At 44.9% G+C, this 19902-nt stretch overlaps 1 protein-coding gene across 2 annotated transcripts; it reads right to left on the reverse strand.

The window, feature by feature from the left end:
• Positions 1-5685: 5685 nt before the first annotated feature.
• On the reverse strand, positions 5686-16435 carry LOC144148677 (sulfotransferase ssu-1-like). 2 transcript variants are annotated; one of them, XM_077680192.1, is made up of 2 exons: positions 16125-16435; positions 5686-8014 (listed from the first exon to the last, which is right to left on the reverse strand). In XM_077680192.1, exons 1-2 carry the CDS (start codon positions 16316-16318, stop codon positions 7054-7056), a joined length of 1155 nt encoding a protein of 384 aa, XP_077536318.1. In that variant the 5' UTR covers positions 16319-16435; the 3' UTR covers positions 5686-7053. The 2 variants fall into 2 exon arrangements, with proteins under 2 accessions (XP_077536318.1, XP_077536320.1); XM_077680194.1 differs by lacking the exon at positions 16125-16435 and adding an exon at positions 10972-11116 and having other exon boundaries at positions 5694-8014.
• Positions 16436-19902: the final 3467 nt, after the last annotated feature.

Consider the following 19902-nt stretch of genomic DNA (forward strand, 5'->3'; position numbering starts at 1 on the left):
CTTGCGTCCGGCGTCGGCAGCGCGCCGTCTCGCCGCCTTGTCTTCTGCCGCCGTCGATGAAGAGGATGGCACGATGTCTTGAACTGGTACTGCAACGCTGACGTTGGCTCGCGTCGCGGTACTGGTTGAAGGTGTTGCTTCCATCGCTTATGAACTTCGACGATGGCGCACTGCCCTCGCGAGAGGGATAATAAGAAAGAAAAGAAAAGAAACAACAGAATAATAACAAAGATCGAACCGATTGCCCCGCAGAGAGGGTGGGGTGCAAACGATGGCAATAAATAACACGTTACGTACTTACGTCTCTCGTCTCTGTCTCTCTCTCTCTCGTCTCGACACCCAACTACCCAACCCCTACGACAACAACTACAACTACCACCGCCAACTACCACAACCTCCGCCACGGGACCACCCCCAATGCTCTGCATTTACTCGTGTCCCTCGCGCGGGGGCATGCGACGGAGGATTTTTTTTAGCATGAAACTCTATGGTCTAATGGTTGCCCACGACGACACAGACGGCTTTGATGTGAGCCGCATAGACGCTAGCGCCATTTACCTATCCAGTGTATACAGTAAGAAGCTCTATGGCGGCAACGGACGCAGGTACGTTCTCGGAAGGGGCGGTGGAGGCGGCTTCGGTCGTTTTTACACCCGTTCGCGCTGCTGCTGATTCTCAGCAACCATCGATAACGGCACCACCGCCACTGTCCAACGACTTCGCAACTTGTGAAAGAGGCGTCGGTGGTCTAGCAGGGAATAACCTTTGTGATAACCGTTGTGAAAGAGGCGTCGGCGGTGATGTGGAGGGGCACCGTAGCGGCGCCGTCTAAATCCCCTTCACCAGAATGAGAACTGGGGGGGGAGGGAACGGAGACATATACTGCTTTGCAATAAAAGGAAAACTACGAGGACAGCATCTAAACACTCCTTACGGTGTAGTGAATCACAACACTTGTTTACAATTGCTGTAGGTGTGTTCTCATTATCATCAATTCTCCCTTTCTTTGAACCTTTTCGTTTTCGCTACTGGAACACTCACAGTCCTGGCCCACCGTCCCGGTTAAGTCTGGGTAGGTTAAGGGTACGTCATCGTATCCCCAAGAATTATGACGGGTCAAGGAATGCCAACCCAGTTCTAGGTCACTCACTCGTTATTGGTTGATGGTCTAGGGCGCGAAAATGCCTTCCCTAAGGCATTACCGATCATTTTACTGTCAGTCTAATCGGAGCTGTAGGGACGCAAGAGAGGTGTCCGTAGGGGTGCGCCACAGCACGGAAATGAAGCCAGACTAAGCATCCTGTGGACCTTGAACATGGGAAATTCAGAGCGCAACCTTGTGAAGCATAAAAAAACTATGTAAATTCTCTTACATTTAAGGCTTCCATGAACCTGCGATTCCCTGGGAAGGCAGCCTGCTCCGAGAAGAGGCGGAAGGCTAGCGAAAAAGAAGGGAAAAGTGAGCAATGGGGGAGTGACTGTTCTCTTCCGAACCATTCTGTGGATACCGAATTATGGGAAGATAAAGTTTTTACCTTTCCTTACCCAAGGCTACCATGAAACGAACACTATTTTTCTGATACACATGATGATAAGATGGTGCGTACCTTTTTAAAATACTGACACCATTGTTTCTTATATATGGTTGACAAAAACAAAACCCATTTTGCCTAAGAATTCCGCATATGCGGAGTATACCGAAAACACCCCAAGCTCGATCTCACCCCTTAATCAAAATTTAAACCTGGAAACCGTGTCAAACATTCCTATTGTTAAAAATAATTTGATTTCTATGTTTTTGAAAAAAAAGTTATGTTTAAATTGTGCTTACGCGGGGCGTACCAGTATAGGGCTGCGTATTCAAATAATCTGATGCATACGGAACGTTTCCGCAGGTTTTCGCCCACTTTACTAACACAATACTAACTTCACAAAGGCAGCGTTGCCCCAAGCATCATTTTAGTCCTCATATAAGTGAGGCAACTACCGGTGGGCGCTCGCAGCGCATTCGCCAATTTCTGGAGAAGTGAACTATGGTAACCGGTTGCTCTGTATGCAGCGTGACGGCGTTACTATTGTACTACAGTCAAGTAGGTTCGACACACCAAACAAACAGGATAATTGTGACCTCGCACTTATCAATTAGCTTCCACGGTAGTTCTGTAGTTAGTGGGCTCAACGAGTTCACGTGTGCTACTAAGACATGCCTTCGATGCACGTTCATAAACCAAAGGCCACAACGCATTCCGTAGTTTCAACTTTACACTGATAAAGCCATCGAGCTGGGGTGGCGTAGCTGAAACACAATTCAGCGACAATAAAGTTAATCATATCAGAATTAAGGCAATTTAGACTCTTTACTTTGGAACCAGATCTGGCTGTGTTAACACAGGCAGCACTTTGTGTCTATCATTACGCCTCTGGCAGATGAGAACTGTTTGTGTGGATGCCGTCCGGCTGATTGAAGTCATAACCACCTTCTCTCGGCTCCCCGTTTCGAATTCTTTGTGTCCCGATGCAATTATGGAAGAGTTTTACAAAGTATTTTATTGATTTTCATACCCAGTTTTTGTTTAAATATTTCCTTGCGCCATTGATTTTCTTTCAGGTTGTTTGTCCAAAGCGGGCATGTTGCGTTGGCTAAGTGAGCACAACAAGAAAGCCTAATTTAAATGGACAGTTACAAGTTAATCGCCCGGTTTAAAGTACACTAGGTGACAGCTGGGAACGCTCTGTTGAGCGAATTGTATTTAGAATGTCTGTGAACATGGGCCCTCGTAACACAAGTACACTGCTCGCACGTTTAGCGCAGACTAATATACCAATTTTTCGTGCAGTGCTAAAGTTCTGTTTCCAACTTACTGCCATTTGCTTTATTTAAGCATTCTTATACGGTGGATCGCTGTGCGATGCGTTTTTGTGTTTGCTCACTAAACATGTTGACATCGATTCAGTTGTTTTGATCTCTGCGTGCCACTGTTATAATGGCTGCACTATTACGCCTCTAAAAGCTGGTACCTTTCAAATTCTCTGACAATGAAATTTTCCTTAGAAGAAAAAGGGCTCGATCGCCATTTCAAAATTTTTTTTGGAATGATGATGCCTTTCATTTTTTCTCCGTTAGAAGTCTTCGTGGTGGCAGTGGGTTTAAAAACAAGTTTCGGGTATTTCTCATATGCCGATGGTGACTGATCTCGCTGTGCTATCCGGCAAAAGTTCTGTTTAAAGCGAACCATTAAGTGTTGTCTTGTACGTTAAAGTTAATTGACTAATGACCCGGTTTTGTGGTTTGAACATGGTCGCTCACACGTAACTGGTATGAAGACAGCGATTCTTTGCGACGCCGAAATATATTGGCGCTTCAATGAATTGTTCCGGAATAGCCTACACTACTCTCAACACCTGGAGGGGACACCCAGTTGTCGCGCTGAGCTTTCTGGCATAAATAAATGAATGAATGGATATATTGTTTTATACTAGGATACCTCCATACTAGTCGCCGATTGCCTTGCCTAATTATTGGACAGTGGAAAGCAGGGGTGGTGGACGGGAGAAACAGGAAGGCAGAAAAGGCAGAATAAAGCGGCAGAGAGGAAACGTCTAGGCGTATATAGCGTCAATAGATCAAAAAGAATAAAATACAACAGAACAAAACACGGCCACAGTCCAGTTTGCTACCCAGGGAGAAATAGGTGTGCCGGGAGGAGTCCCAAGGCTTTTAGGCAGGAACCCATGCCCTCATGGACTCCGTCTGGCCCCCTGGCACTCCCCGCCGGCTACACAATCTCTCCGGAAGGTCCAGCCCTTCCACTGTGGGCGGCGAGCAGTTGAGCCCGCAATGAAGTAAACTGTGGCCACTGGAAGACAAAGGGTGGCACGATCTGGACTTGCCCCCGTCAGTGCTGGCAAAACGGATCCAAGCGGTGTTTTCGTTCGGCCGTCCAAACGCACCCCACGCGGAGGCGTAGAACGGCCTAGCGTTCTCACATGGCAGACGTGCAGCCCACACACGTGTTGGGGCCTCTACAGAGGTAAACTGCCGGTATACGAGATGGGCCCGCACGGGGCTGCTTGATTAGGAGGCGGGCATCATCCCCAGTTGCCTGAGACGACGGGGGCTAAGGCTCATGGCCTCCAGTGGGCAGCTCATCTTCTTGCTTGTTGCCCTCGAGCTCAAACGTCGCCTGGGTCTCAGTGCACCCGCAGGTGAGGGCACCATTCAGCCACCCGTGCCTTCTTGTCATGCACTACCCGCACCATAGTTGAGTGTGGGTGGCCCTCCGCATCCGCAGTAGGGCCACTCGGGGATCGCATTGCAGGGTGCAGAGGTCGAGAGGTAGCAACAGGTCCAGTAGCATATCTAGACCAAGGCTGACGGTTACCAGCTCAGCCGTTGCGGATGATGAGGAAGGCCAGTGCAGCGGGTACTGCTTAGTGGCCTCCCCCAGAACCGCTACCAGTGCGGTCGAACGCCGGAAGCAGCTGCACGAAGACGACGATGTAGGCGGGGGTGTGGCCATCCACGCCGCCTTAAGTGACAGTCCGTGCAAGCTTCAGCTTTCGGCTAACGCGCACATCGGGAACCAGGCGCGGGTGACGGCCAGAATGAACACACGCGTCCGTGTATGCCACCGCCTACTCATGCAAGGCCAGTATGTACCTAAGCGTGTCTGAGGATGTGTACGCAGCAGCTAAAGCGTGGCGCTGCCCCCATCGGCCCGCCGCAGCTGGTCAATGCAATGTTTTATTTTCTGAATGACAGACACCCGACATGCTTTTTCTACGAAATAATTGTATGTGTTAACGACTTCGCACGGCGCAAGGCTTCTCATTCAGTGGTTCCTAATCACCTTTGCGATGTTTGCATATTATTGTTCACGAATCTTGGGAAAAAGAGTAATTTCTCTATGCGGATAGTGCTGGCGAACCCTTGCTCCCATGTCTCTGTTGGCGGCTACTACTGGTTTGTTTTTTTCCCTCACGATACATTCCAGTTCGATTCCTGGAAAAAAAAACTGAGTTTGAAGTTTTTCTTTTCTTCATTTCATGCCAGCACTTGAATAGACCTTAACAACTAATTCATGAACTGCATAAAATATCTAGCCGAAATGACCACCGACACAACGTGAAAGAGTACCGTGCGAGGAAAAGTATGGTTTACCATTCATAATATGTGATGGCTGTTAGAGATGGGAACTACCTGCAAGAGACACGCATGTTTTGTGGGAGTGAAGAATTCTTTTATGCCAGTCTGCAACCCATACGTTCTAACCCTTTTTGGGCGTAGCGGCATCTTCGCTGTACAAAAAATAATAGGTTTTTGTCAAATTAACCGAGCGAGTGTTCTGATTTGCATCATGCGCTGTTCCAATTTTTTTCACTGCATATTTATGGGTAATCGAGCACGACGTATGCTTTTGGCAGAACCTCTGCTGGTATGATTTTCAACCGACAATATATTCATAGTTCAGCTTCAATGGAGTTGATCTCAATTCCATTTTCGCCTTTTCTTCATGAATGAATCCAGTAAAAAACTGATTTTGAAGCCCTTACTGCAATCTTTAATGCTAAGCAATACTTACACACAAGCAACTTCGCGTTTTCAGGAATTTGTATTTTTTATTACCACCGAAACTTTCAAACACTCATTTATTGCCTGAAAGAAAATGTAGTCTTTCGGATCTGCCAAAGCCAATCCAAAGGTGCGTTTTAATATACATCACATTAGACCATATCTTTCACCTCCCTTTGATATGTGCCTCATGACTGCTTTTTATTATGGTCTTTATTTATTTATTAGTTTATTTATTTATTTTATTATTCTAAGTTTAGGCAAATCACGTACTGGGCAGTTCCATCCGCCCAATGCAATCTTTAAATCCGCAGGTAAATTAAGTAATTATTTATGTGGTGATCTGATGACTTATACGACCGAAATCATTTTCACGGTTCGACTGTACTCAGGTGTGTCTCAATGCACTGTTTCGCCCATTACTAGCTGGTACTGATTCCTTTGTATATATTTTTCTCAGATCTGCTTTTTGCATATTTACTTCTCATTACGAGTGCTGTCAGTAGTAAATAGCTTTCGTATATATGATTTTATTCACGTAATATATACCCATTAAAGAAAAAATACCGTAACGTCATAGGGGAAGCGGTCAGTTTTAGTGTTCCAGAGGTTGTGAGCTCGATTCTAGTTCCAACCAAAATTTACGATTTTTAATCTCAAATACTTTACTTTTTTCTGTCATCACACATTTTTTCCGCAGGTTGTTTATGGAGGGCTGCGTATACCTGACCTACCAATTCATATGATCTTTTCCCTTTATTTTTAGTCGGAAGACGTCCCTCCCCTAGTACAAGAGCAGTATTCTAGGGCAGGTGTATTTATATAGTTAAAAGGAACTTTTAACGTGGCAAAACTGGTCCATTAAATGGCCTTCACGCGCGGGCATCTATGAAAAACCGGTGCAAGAGTGGGCTGAGGGTTCATACCGCGACGCTGAAGAACAGCGCAGTAACTTTAGAAATAAAGACGCAATGGAAGGTTGTCTTCTTATTTTTATTTGGAAACAGGTAATTAATAAAATATTTACAAATAACAAGGCCACAGGGTAAAACTATGTAATGGAGATGTTCCTATACTCTACTGGTTAACCTGTATTTGAACTGTCCAAAAAGGGAGGAAAATACTTAGTTCTTTGTGATGTATATAAACTGCGTAAATGTTGTGTGCTCTTCAAAAAAAGTAGACAATTCATTGCTGTCGCAAGTGTGGGTCCCACCACGAAAGATGCTTACAAACAAATAAACTTTTCTGATAAATTGCAGACCTAAAGGCATAGAAAGAAACAAAAAGTTTACTCTATTGATGATATTCCTTTCGGTCCTGGAGGTAGAAAGGCACACCACGCTTTTGAAAAAATATTGTTGATGAAGAATCAAATCGAACCACTTTGCTTTCAGGAGCAAATGCGTCATTACAAGCCGATTCGGGAAGCCTCCCTTCACATCAGTAATTTCGACGCTGCACTGTCACATTTTGCATTATCATTTGTGCGGAATGTCTGTGTCCTTCCACAGGCTCATCACATCAGTGCCCTGTGTCTTCTCTTCAATTCTTTGTTGAAGGCGCTTCACCTGTTCGTCCGAAAAGTGATTGCGCCAATCCCCCACGACACCTTTGCGAACAAAATCTCCTGTCATGGGCTTTTCCCATGCTTCGGGACCAACAGCTTCCTTCGCTAACTCGAGCCACCTCGGAAGTTTCCCTCCGAACATGCAATCAGTTTCTTGAAAAAGGCTTTTTAAACCTTCGTTCACTCCTTCCTTCATTGCCTTTACACTGATATTCGTCAGTACATTCTGAAGACGTGTTTCGTCATTGCGCAACATTTTTCCGTATTCCTCGCCAATGAAATCAGCGATCGTGAGCACCCAGTTCCTCGTGTCCTTCTTTAGCTGCTCATAGGTGATGAAGAGAACATTCGAATCATGACGATGATCATACCAGGAGAGCAGATGGTCAAAATAGTCACCGAAGTCACACTTCCCCTCTATAAACATCTCGAAGAATTGATCGAAGGTGCCGTCCTGGAAGCGGTACTCGGGCATGTCTCTAGTGTGATAGAAGAATGACACGCAGCAGTCGTAGGGGTTCCTGGTGACGTAGATGTATTTTGCGTGCTCGGAGTACGGTTGAAAGCGAAAGGGCATGTGGGTCTTAATGGGTCCGGGGCGTTTCATGTCTTTCAAAGCGTCGGCCCCTTGGAGTTCGAGAAAGGGCATCTCGATCCAACTGGCGAGCTGGTTTCGAGGAGGGGGGTGGTTGTTGATAATGTTGTATACTATATGTTGCATCCACGTGGTGCCACATTTGGGATAGCTTACAATGAACAGGTCGCCAGGCTGTGGCTTGTAACGAAGGGCGGAGCGGACGCACTCTACGGGAAAGCCTGTGCTGATGTAGAAACCGTCGATCTCCGTGTACACTGGCTTCGACATGGTTGACCTGCAGTGGCCGAACAGAAAAAAAAAAATTATTGCCGAAAGCTCATTTAAACTCACAATTTAAATAGTATTTGGCAAAAGTTCGAAAGAGTGCACGCAATTAGCTTTTAGAACAGCCAAATTGCTGCCTGAGCCTTTTTGTTCTTTTTCTATGGATCGAGGCAGGTGCTAGGGAGTACAGAAAGATAAAAATTAGGCCTTACGTATACGTTTTTATGAGAAGGACGCGCTTAGTGCATTTTTAAGTACACAGCTATATTTTGTTTTTATAGTGGCAAGAGACAAGGTGGGCATACTCATTAGTTTCTTCGATTACAAATGAAGAGGCGAGCAACACGGCGCAGTCTTTATATAGGAGTTTGTCTTCTTGTGAATTTTTCGCACTGTACATGAGCTTGTCACAGTGCTTCAGGCATAGTCGTTAGTAGGCAAAAAATCTAAAAAGGTCCTGGCGATTAAAAAGCTCGAGATGGATAAACTGGTTATTTTGCTGTCATACAATTCTCCTGAAAAGATGCATTCCTGGTAATAGACTTTCAAAAAGGGCCTTAGTTTGAACCATATTTACTAATGGGTCGTAAGCAGCAGTGTTTTACCTATGATAACCGACAAATTGGGCATTTTCTGCCCGATTTTGATTGATTGTGGGAGTTTAACGCGCCGACGCAACATAGACGATGAGGCGCCGTAGTGGAGGGCTCCGGATTAATTTTGACCACCTGGGGATCTTTAACGTGTTCCGAAATCTGGTACACAAGGACGTTTTTGCTTTTCCCCTCGATCAGAAAAGCGGCTGTCGCGGGCGGGAATTGAAGCCGTGACCTCGTTCTCCGCAGCGCAACGCCTTAGCCACTGAGCCACCGCGGCGGGTCATTTTCTGCCCGTCACGAAGTTAAGTGCGCATAGGAGCTGGCAAAAGGTACCTGAAAAATGATTTATTTATGAAGAGCAAGAATATCAAATAAGGCTTTCAATACCTCCCTTAAACCTACGTTGCTAAAAGTGCAAAACGCGTCGCACGGCCATGGGAACAAAATTGTGTTGTCTATTTGGCAGAAACATGCGTGCGTCGTTCTGCTGGTGCTAGTTAGACCGCGGCATGAGAAAATTAACCAGCGTGAACACATTTGTTTGCCAGACATTGGCTGTCACAAAAACAATCCCCTCGCATCCCACGCGCATTGCACAGTAACAATGATGCGTTAGCCCGACGCCTACCAAAGTCCATTCGGTGTTAGCGGAGCATTAGAAATTTGATAAAAGGATGTGCTTATTGCTCTCACAGAGAAATAGAGGTGTCGTTGGAAGTGTAAAGTCAGCCTGCATGGCAAAAATACTTCAGAAAAAAAGTTATTAAAGCGCTTCGCGATATGTAGCTGAAAGCTGATGGTGAAAGTGCTAAAATTGTTGCAGAGGCAGCCTTGGACAACGTCTGGAAAAGATAAATTCAAAACAGAAGCCACACTTTCTAACAAGCCCCCCTCTGCTCCACTTATTTCAAGCCGAACAAAAATGAGCGAAACAACGTGGTACCTGTTGAAGCTATGATTTCTTCCTGATTATTTCCGATGATGTGGATAAAAATGACATGATGGTCAATTTTCGACGACACGATTGAGATCGAAGATGGAGGTAAGCTGAACTACGGTTTGTCGTGAATTAGTCAATAAATTTTAATCTGGCATTTGGTTAGTCAATTACGTTATAAATTCAAATTCCGATAAACGAGTATTCAAAGTAAAAAATGCCCTCCCAAATATCTGTGGCAGTTTTTGTATCAATAGTAGCTCTATTCGACATAGATATAGATATTTTTCATCGTGTAGAAATAAGTCGGGTTACGCTAGGTTTGCCGTCGTTTTTATTCCCCGTTGTTTGCGTGGCCACAGTGAGAGAGTCCAGCGAAAGGCAATGTCTTACGTTCGTATTAGGCCTCCGATTTCAACCTAATTTTAATATTTTGGTGACTAGCCATGGTGTTTGAATTGTTTAAATTATAAAACACAAATAAATGTGACCTGCTCCTCCTTTTTTTTGCAGGATTATGTATCATCCTCCGGTAAAAGCCACGTATACAAATGCGTAAAGAAATAAAATTCTCCATCGTCCCTGTGAGCGTTTGGAGAGCTTACGATTGTCCATTCACAACCTGTAACCCTGTGAAGTGTTATATAATGTCAGAAAACTGCTGTTGACAATAAAAAAGCTGTTTGTTTTAATATTCTCCCAAGAACTATCGGATCAACCGCATATTAAAAATACCAGAAACACACAATAGCCGCCGTCCTATTTCGAGTTAGAGAACAGTAGGCAATGGTTTAAGGTGTTGAAAACATACAGTACACCAAAGATATATGGCTTGTTTAATGTTAAACAGCAGAGCCCAATTAGATAAATGTGCTGTGCAATGTGCATGGTATTGTAGAGGCTTTTTATATAACATCCTCCTTAATAAGAAGGGATAAGATAGATCATAGAATACGTAACAATCCGAGACGCTACTTGTAGTCGATGCACTGTTAAGCCCCGATTTGCTACAAGATGGTTCTACGGTCTGTATCGGTGATAGGGGTTTAAAGATGCCTATAAAAGAGCTTGGACCTCTGCCGCCACATCAAGACTACAGTCTTCGATATGCAAATAACACATGGTGTAATCCGTGTGTGGGGTACCGTAGCTAGTCTAAAGGTACAGATAAATATGAGTTACATCACACGAACATCATGCACTAAATTCGCTACAGTTACGCATCTTAAAACACCACACAATGGCTTTGCCAAATCGGCTGGCCAAACCTTGAAATTTCGCTCTGGCATCTTGCGCAGACAAAGTCCACAGCAAGGATACTAAATCTCTAAATGGCTTTAAAAACTGTGCTAAATATCATTAACAAAATGTATCCGAATACCATTACGAACCACCGTATCCAAAAGGTTTTTTCGCAACAAGGTGGTTTACCTGATTAATTGCTGGCTCCCAGAACCTACGACGCGAGTCCGATGAATGTGGTGGCTATCTGCTTAGATGGAGCTCGCTTCTATTGATATGGCAAAGTCCATAAAACAGATAAGGAACCGACGGAGATTACCATCTATTGTTGACGAAGCGACAGCTATACCCCATTAACGAACCGAAAGTGAGGAGATTCACCGAAAGCCTATGACGATAAACCTTCGCGAGATAGGAAATGGCCTACGACGCTATAGAGAGCGAAATCCAACGCGTATATCGATATCATTGTTTCAGAAGATTCACGTGTCTTAGAGGGTGGTATGTTTTCACCTGAGGGTATTACGTATGACGCTGGAGACCTTAATAGGGCCGACATATATATCGTTCTCCGAGCTGTGAATGCTAGCTTCATAGGAACCTCTTAATGATCTCGTAAATTGATATAACTATAGATATCTCAATATTACACTTATAACAAAAAAAATCTAAGCACGTGTAAACCTCATTTTTTCGACTCTCAGGGTAGGAACAAAAATGCCGAAAAGACTGAATGTTGCCGAAAACACATTATTCCACCGTGAATGTGCCTGGCATTGTAGCAGATTGTAAGCTATCCCGTAAATAAGGCACATGTGAAAAGCGCCATACTGTTGTTATGCCTAAGGCACCCAGCACCATTGTGAATCTTGCTGACGGGTTGATGTGCACATTATGTATTTTGCATTATCTGTTGAATGGTTATATGGAACTGACATTCATTGAAGCAAAAGAACATGCGATATGTTAAAAGAACAAAAGCCATCCTTGGAGTTAACTTCCGCGTCCCCATTATTTTGGCTGCTGTTTTCTGCATTGCACCAGTTAATGGGTCCAAAGTTGTTGCCTTTGAGCTCATTGGAAAGCTGTCATAAATTTTGATGGTTGGTGGCCCAAAAGTTCTTAAGTTAGTATTTAAGAAAGCCGTAAAACGTAGGCTGGTGCTGGGAGCTTACTGTACGTCCAAGAAACGAAACGTAAACTGGTACAGTTGTGTTTAGAATTTAGATGTAAATCAACGTTACATCGCTACAATGATTTAGGTCATCCGCAGACATTGTAGCCTGATAATAAGGGCGAGCGAATAATGTTTAGAGAGCGCTGAAAAAAGAAAACTGAACATCAGCATCAAGAACGACTTATGTTGAAGCTTTGTAAATATAGTGACAAAATTACCTTCGTTGGAAGGTATCCAAGTGGCTGAGCCTAATTGCGAATGTTTGAAACCTCATGGTTTCCTATTGGATTCCGAGCTGTCAGTTACCCCTCGGTGAATTAGCAGAAATATTTATTGGGCGTCAAGTAAACGCTGACCGCAAGTAGCGTCACACAGTAATCTCATCGCAGGCCAAGCGTTGGACCTGCAATAAAAGCGGGCACCGGCTAAGCGTATGTCATGTGCCTGACGAGTATAAACACGCGGGTTTGCGGGGTGAACCAGTAACAGCGCAACAAAAAGTATTTACAAGACTGGCAGCAGCACCGCGTCAGGAAACGCAGGCTCCTAAAACTATTGTGCATTGCATTCAGAATACCATGCGCGACTTGGTTACACCTTTTGTATGCATGTGTCATTTCTGTGTGTTAACCTAACGCAATCTGCGGACTACTTGCCCTGTGGGCGCCCCGTGTCCATTTTCTCCGCGCCTTCAGTGACGGACGCTCGCGTCGGCGTGACGGCTGCATCTGTTTTGTGGCATCTAAAACGCCGTAGTACTCCTGTACGTGTCGACGACTGTGTTTGAAGTATACCTGCCTGGTGGGATAACGCTGTTTTCCTACTGCGGCGGGCAGATGAAAATGCGAGTCACCATTTTATGTTTTAGTTCGAGGCACGCGAGAACTCTCGCTTGTTTCGAATTAAACCTAAATTGTTACTTTTACGGGTCGTCAGTTCTCGCGAAGAATGAGGTGGTCATATGCATGCGTTTCTGTTTGTGCGGCGCCAGTTCCAGCTGCGTTCTTTCCGGCTTTGTGTTTCCTTACAAGCTGCAGGTTTACGACGTTCAGCATGCCTTGAAGCAAGACTCGTGCGCAGCATGCGAGTTGGCGCCATAAGCTGGCGTCATTAAACGCTAGTTATAAATGAATCGTGAACTACGTAGAGATCTTGCCTAGAACCAAAGTGATTACGCTACCGCTAGGCTTCTCCGTAGAATTTCTTCACTTTTCTGTCTCCTCACGAGGGAGAATTCAGCGGCGGGCAACAGTCACACCATAACCATTTTTAAAACCCAATGAGTTATGTTTGCAGCGTCCCTCGGAATTGTCGCTTTACGTTGTTGCGCATTAAAAATGTAACATATTGAAAGGTCACAGGGCTTCCCATCTAGCGGCAGTATGGCAAAGATGTCTTTCGAAAAAGATGTGAAAGTTCATGCGTTCGCAACCCAATGTGTAGTTTGTTGCCCTCTAGTTGCTGATCCTGCGTTGTTGGTACGCAACACTTAGGCTAATAAAATGTTGAGGGCACGAAAGATGTCGTTTGCGACTAATTGTTTTGGTGACCACACTAGGCAAGACGGAAATGCACAGAACCACTAGCGTGATGCTTTGCCTTTTGGTTTTGTTTTTAAATGACCTTCTGCGAGTGTCGTAGTGTGATGCACATTTTGGAGGAAATTGCTGTCTCTTTTCTCAAGTATGAGCAAAGTGATTGCTATCGTTAAAGCACAGCATTGAAAAATAAATTGCAGTAATTTTAGTACATTGTTTGTCTGAGGGAGTTTACAAGGTAATATTTTAGGCTGCGTATTTTCACACGTGTTTGCGTTAAAGCGGGTGCTAGGAAGTGTTTTTAGGAATCAGCGTATAGGTATAATAATAGTAAAGGCGCCACAACGAAATGTGTTTCCCAGGAAAAAGTGGCGGATGCAGCAGAGAGAACTTGAATTCCAAGGTGAACTATTCCACGATCGAGCTGTTGAACTACACGTTGTGATCTTGGCAGATCAACGAATAACTGAAGAAAAGTTTGTTGTTTTCATTTACCTGAATGCTTCTGGTTTGTAGGCATCGCAAGCAGCTAAACAAAGCATGAATCGGTTCGAGCATCTTGAACACTTTTTTTAGACGATTCAATTGGTTTTTTGTTTTCGTTTTTTGGTTTGCACAAACTTGTTTCGTATTCTTGGCACTGTTAAGTCAGATTTCTGGTAGATTTGGCGTGTTTAATAAGAACGTAAGCCGACAGACGTGGTGTGTTATGGTGCTCTATTGCTTTTAAGAACGTGATTTCTTCCCAGAGTTGATGCAGTTCGTTTATTTTGTCTTGCGTCATAATTTGTTTCATACGTGTCATTGTACAGAAAATTTTTTATGCCGGCGAAATGAATAATGTTCGGTATATTGGCATGTACAGATAAAAAATTGGGCCGCTAGGCAAGTCATAGATAAGGCATTGACCATAAGAACTGGCCAGAAAGCATCACAACGGCGTCATGTTTTTGGGCATGAAAATAATGGGGTCCACGCATACAAATTATAATGGTAATATGCTGCGCCAACCATGGTGAATTATGGCCCTTCCAGAGATTGGCAAATTGTTGGTTTGCGAGCTTTCCAAACACCAGCCAATAATGGCGGCTGCGGTATTGCCAAGCTCGAACACATTTTTAGTAATGAGTCGCCGTGCTTGGGCCTTACACCTTGCTTGAGTAGAACCGAGACTTCACCTTCCAGAAAACCAAAACCAAACACCTCTGAAGAGAGTTTTAGGCCTGACAAAACGTCAAGGAAAAAACATAATAATCGCTTTTTCGGGACATCTGAAACCACGGTGGTCTTGCTTAATGAAATACTGAAACATTCACGTCTGAAGTCTTCCCCCTGCAGGAAACAGCCAAAGACCCCCTAAAGGTTTGCAACATTCCCGTGAAAGGCATGGCGTGGAGCGTTTTCATTTGAGATATTCCACACTTTCGTGCATGTTTTATAACTGTCAAAACTGATTTTAGAGGTGCCTGCTTCCATTCTTCAAAATAAAGACATCCTTCTTCTTGCCTTTCCCTCTCCACATACGAGTCATCCATCTGGCGCAGCCTTCGAACCGGCACCTACTAAAACGCACATCTCTTCCTGCATCCACCGCCCCCTTGCAAGCAGTGTGGTCGCACTCTCACCCGTCAGCACTTAGTGTACTCTTTTCTGCACAACTCACACCGTGCACCAAACCACACCCTAAACAGTTGTAGGCTACACTGCCTTGGATGTCGCCTTAACAACAACAAGCCCTGCGGATCAGTGCAATGAAAGCCGAGCGGACTAGTACTAGCAGAAACCAGCGCAAAAACAGTGCACACGTAATAAGAGCAGAAACTTTTGCACGAATAGTGACAACAAGAATATCTCGACTCAACCTACTAAAATCCGAATTTGCTGGAGTAGTTCAAAAAAATGCTGTTTCGGCTCACTTACGGGAGGTCTGCCACAAGCATGCGCTTTGAAGGGAGTCAGGTGGTAGGTACGGCTTCAAAAAAGAGGGAAGCGGCGCCGAAGCCGATGACTATATAAACGTGTGCAAATCAGCCGTTGCTCATTAAAATTTTTATTTCATTTTTAGAAGTAAATGTAGCCATGGCTTCTATGATGACACATTTGGACTGAGTTTCAGGTCTATCCGGAGCAGTTAAATTACAAGCGGCACAAATTAAACTCCCAAAACATTTGTACCTCGTAAACCACATTCTCTTGTAAAGGAATCCATCAATTTCAAAACGAAAGCAGAAGCTGGAATTGATTACCAGCCACTGAAATAGAAATGACAAAAGCGCCTTTCGAGAAATGCAATACTAGCTAAGTGATTGTGCCTGACATCCCAGAACCTCCTTTAATTTGTTAATACACCTTATTTCGAGAACCGATAAATGTCAGTTGAAAATGTGGACGGCGGTTGAAAAACACGATTGTTTGTGCTCCGATACTTGCACTCTATGCGATATTCTCCGCGTTTACCGGAACCCGTGTTTAGCCACTAATTTATAAACAAAAATTACGTCTCCGTCCATCCCGTTCAATCATCAAGCACCTGTACGCAGTACTGCTAAGCGCAAAAGCCAGCGTGGCTGATGCACGTGTCTATCGTCACCTCCAGTCTGTACGTTTAGCAATGAGTAGGTACTCACTCATTCGTCTTGCGGCGGGCGAGTCTCCAGGCGCAGCTCTCCTCTACGAACGGCTCACATCGCGAGCGCAGCGACGTACAAGGCCAGCCGTTTGCGAGCAGGAGCCACCAAGTCGGCTGCGGGCGCCCTTGTGATGCAATCGGCGGCTCTGCTCCGGCCGACCGTGAAAGCGGGAAGCGGGGGGCCGTCGCCATTCACGAGCGCTAAACGGGAACCGCGCGTGGCGTCATACCCCGCAAGAAAGGCGTGTTGTAGATGGAGAGGGGAAGATTGAAACTCAGCTCGCTTGGGTCCTTGCCCATCACAGTGCCCCTCACGGACTTCTCCCGGACCGTATTTTGCAGCTCTCCTTCAGAGAAAGCCGTTGTCGACACGAACTCTTTGGAAAGGGCGCAGCTCGGAATCATAAATATCACGCTCGCTTCCGTTGGCAGCTGTCGATGATAACAGCAGCTATACTGGCGTCGTATAACGGTAATTGCGGAATTTGTGGACTAGCCGCTGTCATTCAGAGGCAATGATGCCCTAGGGCGTCTAGCTGTCTGCGTGGGCTTCTTGGCTGCGTGAAGAAATGGTGCGGCGTTAGAAATTGGACGGGCAGCCTTCTTTCGGAGCCGTTCTCAAGTATTTTCGCAAGACGTACGGGCTGCTGTGTGACAAAAACACCGCAAAAAAAAAGGGGGGGGGGGGACGCTGGGCTGCCGCCGGAATTCCCCTGCAGTCAGGTTGGCACAGAGGTACCCCCGCAGCAAGTATTACGTGGCATTAGGCAAGGAATATGGGTTTTGAATAGTTGCCCGACCGTGCTGCACGTCCAGTTATTATGCTTTAAGTATACTCGGGAAAAAGTTAACAACGGCGATAGCTCATGTACGGTATCAGTCCGCCTGAGCGATGGACCCGGATGTCAACGAGCGCGCGTGTTTTGAAAGGAGATTGCTATGAATGCGTGATATCGTCCGATTTTTCTCATGTGGTTTGTTTGTCGTCTCTGCAGTAGTTCATATGAATTGAAGTGCACAAAATCACGAAAACGGTTCGTGCCAGGTTCAAATTATTCCCGGCAATGCACTACTTGCGCCGCGCGGAGTACCATCCGGATGTGGTGATGAGGCACGGCGGCAAAAGTTGTAATCGAGTATAGTTGGCATACTTGCTTTGACTCGCCATTTACAATTTTGTTGTAGCTTGGCAGGAATATTGATTGCACGAGTATAACTCAGGAGTTATATTTCAAGCGTAAACGCAGGGACAGCGAAAGTGTTGGTCTGTTTCGACAGTCGCGCTTATTTGTGATCCCAACTGTTAAATTTTTGTCACAGTCTATTCATGCAAAAACTGAGTCGTGTGCCACGGCTGTATATCGGCAAAATAGCTTTGCCATTGAATGTATGGCGTGCTGTCACTGGCTGTTCACCAAATTACAAATACGAGCTACACAATGTTCTCCTGTATGTCATAATTCACAGCATCAATGTCCAGTACTTACGTAACACAGAAGGATCCGCAAAAATTGCGTGCATGATGAGCCCTTCTGACCGATTTCGCAGGATACCGCCGAAGTACTGCGCGAGCGATGTAATAGAGGCGGTTTGAGAACAATACGTTTTACATTACGCTTTTCTGTACTTTAATCTCAGTTTGCACGATGTTTAGGGCAATCACAGAGGGAACCAAATAAGTTTGGTAGTGGTGTGCCCAACACATACAGGATAACAAACCACATATTCCGCCATCGGCGCCGTATATTTGATCCGAATACAAAGGACAAGTTTGTTTGTACCGAATAATTATCTCGCTGATAAATCAAATATACTATACTCATGCGCAATATTTCAAAAATATAGTCCAATGGTGCAAAAGGGAACACACGTACATGCATTATCAGCCATTGTGTCCAAGTTGATCAGGAAAGAATGAAAATCCCGCGACAATCGCAACGATACTACAACTCTAAAAGATGTAAAGTGTTCAATGTAAGCTCTTATAGTGTATTCTTGACCCCAAACAACGTTACAAAATTAAAAATACGCTTTAAAAAAATAGGCTTTAAGACGCAGTTTCACCTAACCTGAACGTTGCGTTGTAGTTATGGTGCAACGAACGAATATTGTTCAGTCCTGTTTATCGAATGGCCGGTACCTGTACAATACACATTTCGTAAAGGTGTTACTATAACCATTTCCTCGAAATATAATAACTGCCAGTAGTCATATGGGTAAAAGTAGGGTAATTTAGCGGACGGCGTTGTGGCGCTCTCATCCGCATAGAGCGGTGTGGGCCCATTGAATTAAGTACTCTGCCTCTGCTCTATACGCTGTGCTGTCGTAGGTGTCGGACTGCTGCGGCGGTCCGTAATAAATAGTAAGCAAAAATGGACGAGAGTAACTTGGAGTTATAGAGAGTATGAAGTGAGCCGAAGGACTACCGCGATACAATTCAAATCTCGCCTAGAGAGCCCGTTAGCCTTAATGTCCAACAAACTAGCGGGAGCTAAGTACGGGGGCTGCGACTCGGAAGTCTGAAGTGGAGTTTCAAGAAAGCACTCATATATCGCCCATACTCTTTGCTTCATGTTTCCACTTATTGCTTATTTACACCGGAGGTGGTGCACGTCAGCACTGCTCATTAAATAAGGCCATTCCGTGAGGTGGCACCCTTCAAAGCGCATGGCTGGCTTGTCACATGCGTTAATCAGCCCTCACGCTACAGCAAAAGGGACTGCAACCGCTTCTTCATGAAAACGAAGAAAACTGATTATAGAACGCGCCGAGAACGGTTGGGCTTCTTAGTGCGAAGCTGGAAAGTGTGGAGGAGGTTGGTAGAGGAAGACTCATTCACCCAAAGTCCTCCGCTTGGTATTTGTCGGTACTGTCTTTCGCTGACACAGTTTCCCTATACCACACCGCTACTTTGCACTTTTTTGTGTTAATAATGATGCAACGAGGTGGTTGTTCCTTGCATCTTTGAGTCGTAATACGGGGAATGCGAAAGAGAAATGAGGAAAGAAAAAGGTCCCAAAAGAATGAAAGATCTTTTAATAATAATGTGTTTTTCGGATCGTCAGCGCATTTTGCAATGCACATGGAGTGGGAGGGAAGAGATAAATTTAAGCGGGTTTAACCCAAGATGACTTGAAGAGGCGGAGCAGCAGGGAGACGGCAGTATGGCCTCCGCTGTCTGGACTTGGTTTCAGGTCAGGGATTTTGATGCTTCGGCAGGTGGCTTTAACGGGTGGTCCAGCACTGCCACCAGCCACCACTGATAAAATAATTTTTACTAGTTGTTTAATAAATCGCTGACGTTGAGAACAATTTCGTTTCAAGCAATGAAATCTGGCTTATTGCTAGCGAACATTCTCGTAATTCACAATAAACTTTCAACTACGGTAACAAATAAGCAGTCAAAAGGAGGTCGAATTTTGCCGTATATGCTGGTCACAGTAGTGGTGTTAGTAAAGTTGCGTGTAAGCGGGACCTTCTGCAGCTAGAAACATTACACTGCATAACAGCGTCTATACGCTAGCTAACAAGGTACAAACTGACAGATCTTATCAACAAAAGCCGCTCATCACGTTTGCTGAGTTTACAGTGATATCGGGGTTCCTATACTCGAAAGAAGTATGCTATATAACGATGATTTATTTTTGTGTAACTTGGCCCACCGGAACCTCGAACCATACTTCGGCAAAACTTGGCACCACTAACTCACACTCACACAGAAAAATATATTTTTCCTCACGCACTCACTCGCACTCACGCTCACTATGCGCCCTGCA

The sequence above is a fragment of the Haemaphysalis longicornis genome, unplaced genomic scaffold, assembly GCF_048455015.1.
Source record: "Haemaphysalis longicornis isolate Haplotype H1 unplaced genomic scaffold, Haemaphysalis longicornis Haplotype H1 scaffold_8, whole genome shotgun sequence".
Lineage (NCBI taxonomy): Eukaryota > Metazoa > Arthropoda > Arachnida > Ixodida > Ixodidae > Haemaphysalis > Haemaphysalis longicornis.

Coding starts and splice junctions, on each gene's coding strand:
- LOC144148677 (XM_077680192.1), bottom strand. CDS start 16,318: ATGGCGACGGCCCCCCGCTTCCCGCTTTCACGGTCGGCCGGAGCAGAG. Junction 8,015..16,124: donor GCCCGCCGCAAGACGAATGA/GTGAGTACCTAC, acceptor CGGCCACTGCAG/GTCAACCATGTCGAAGCCAG.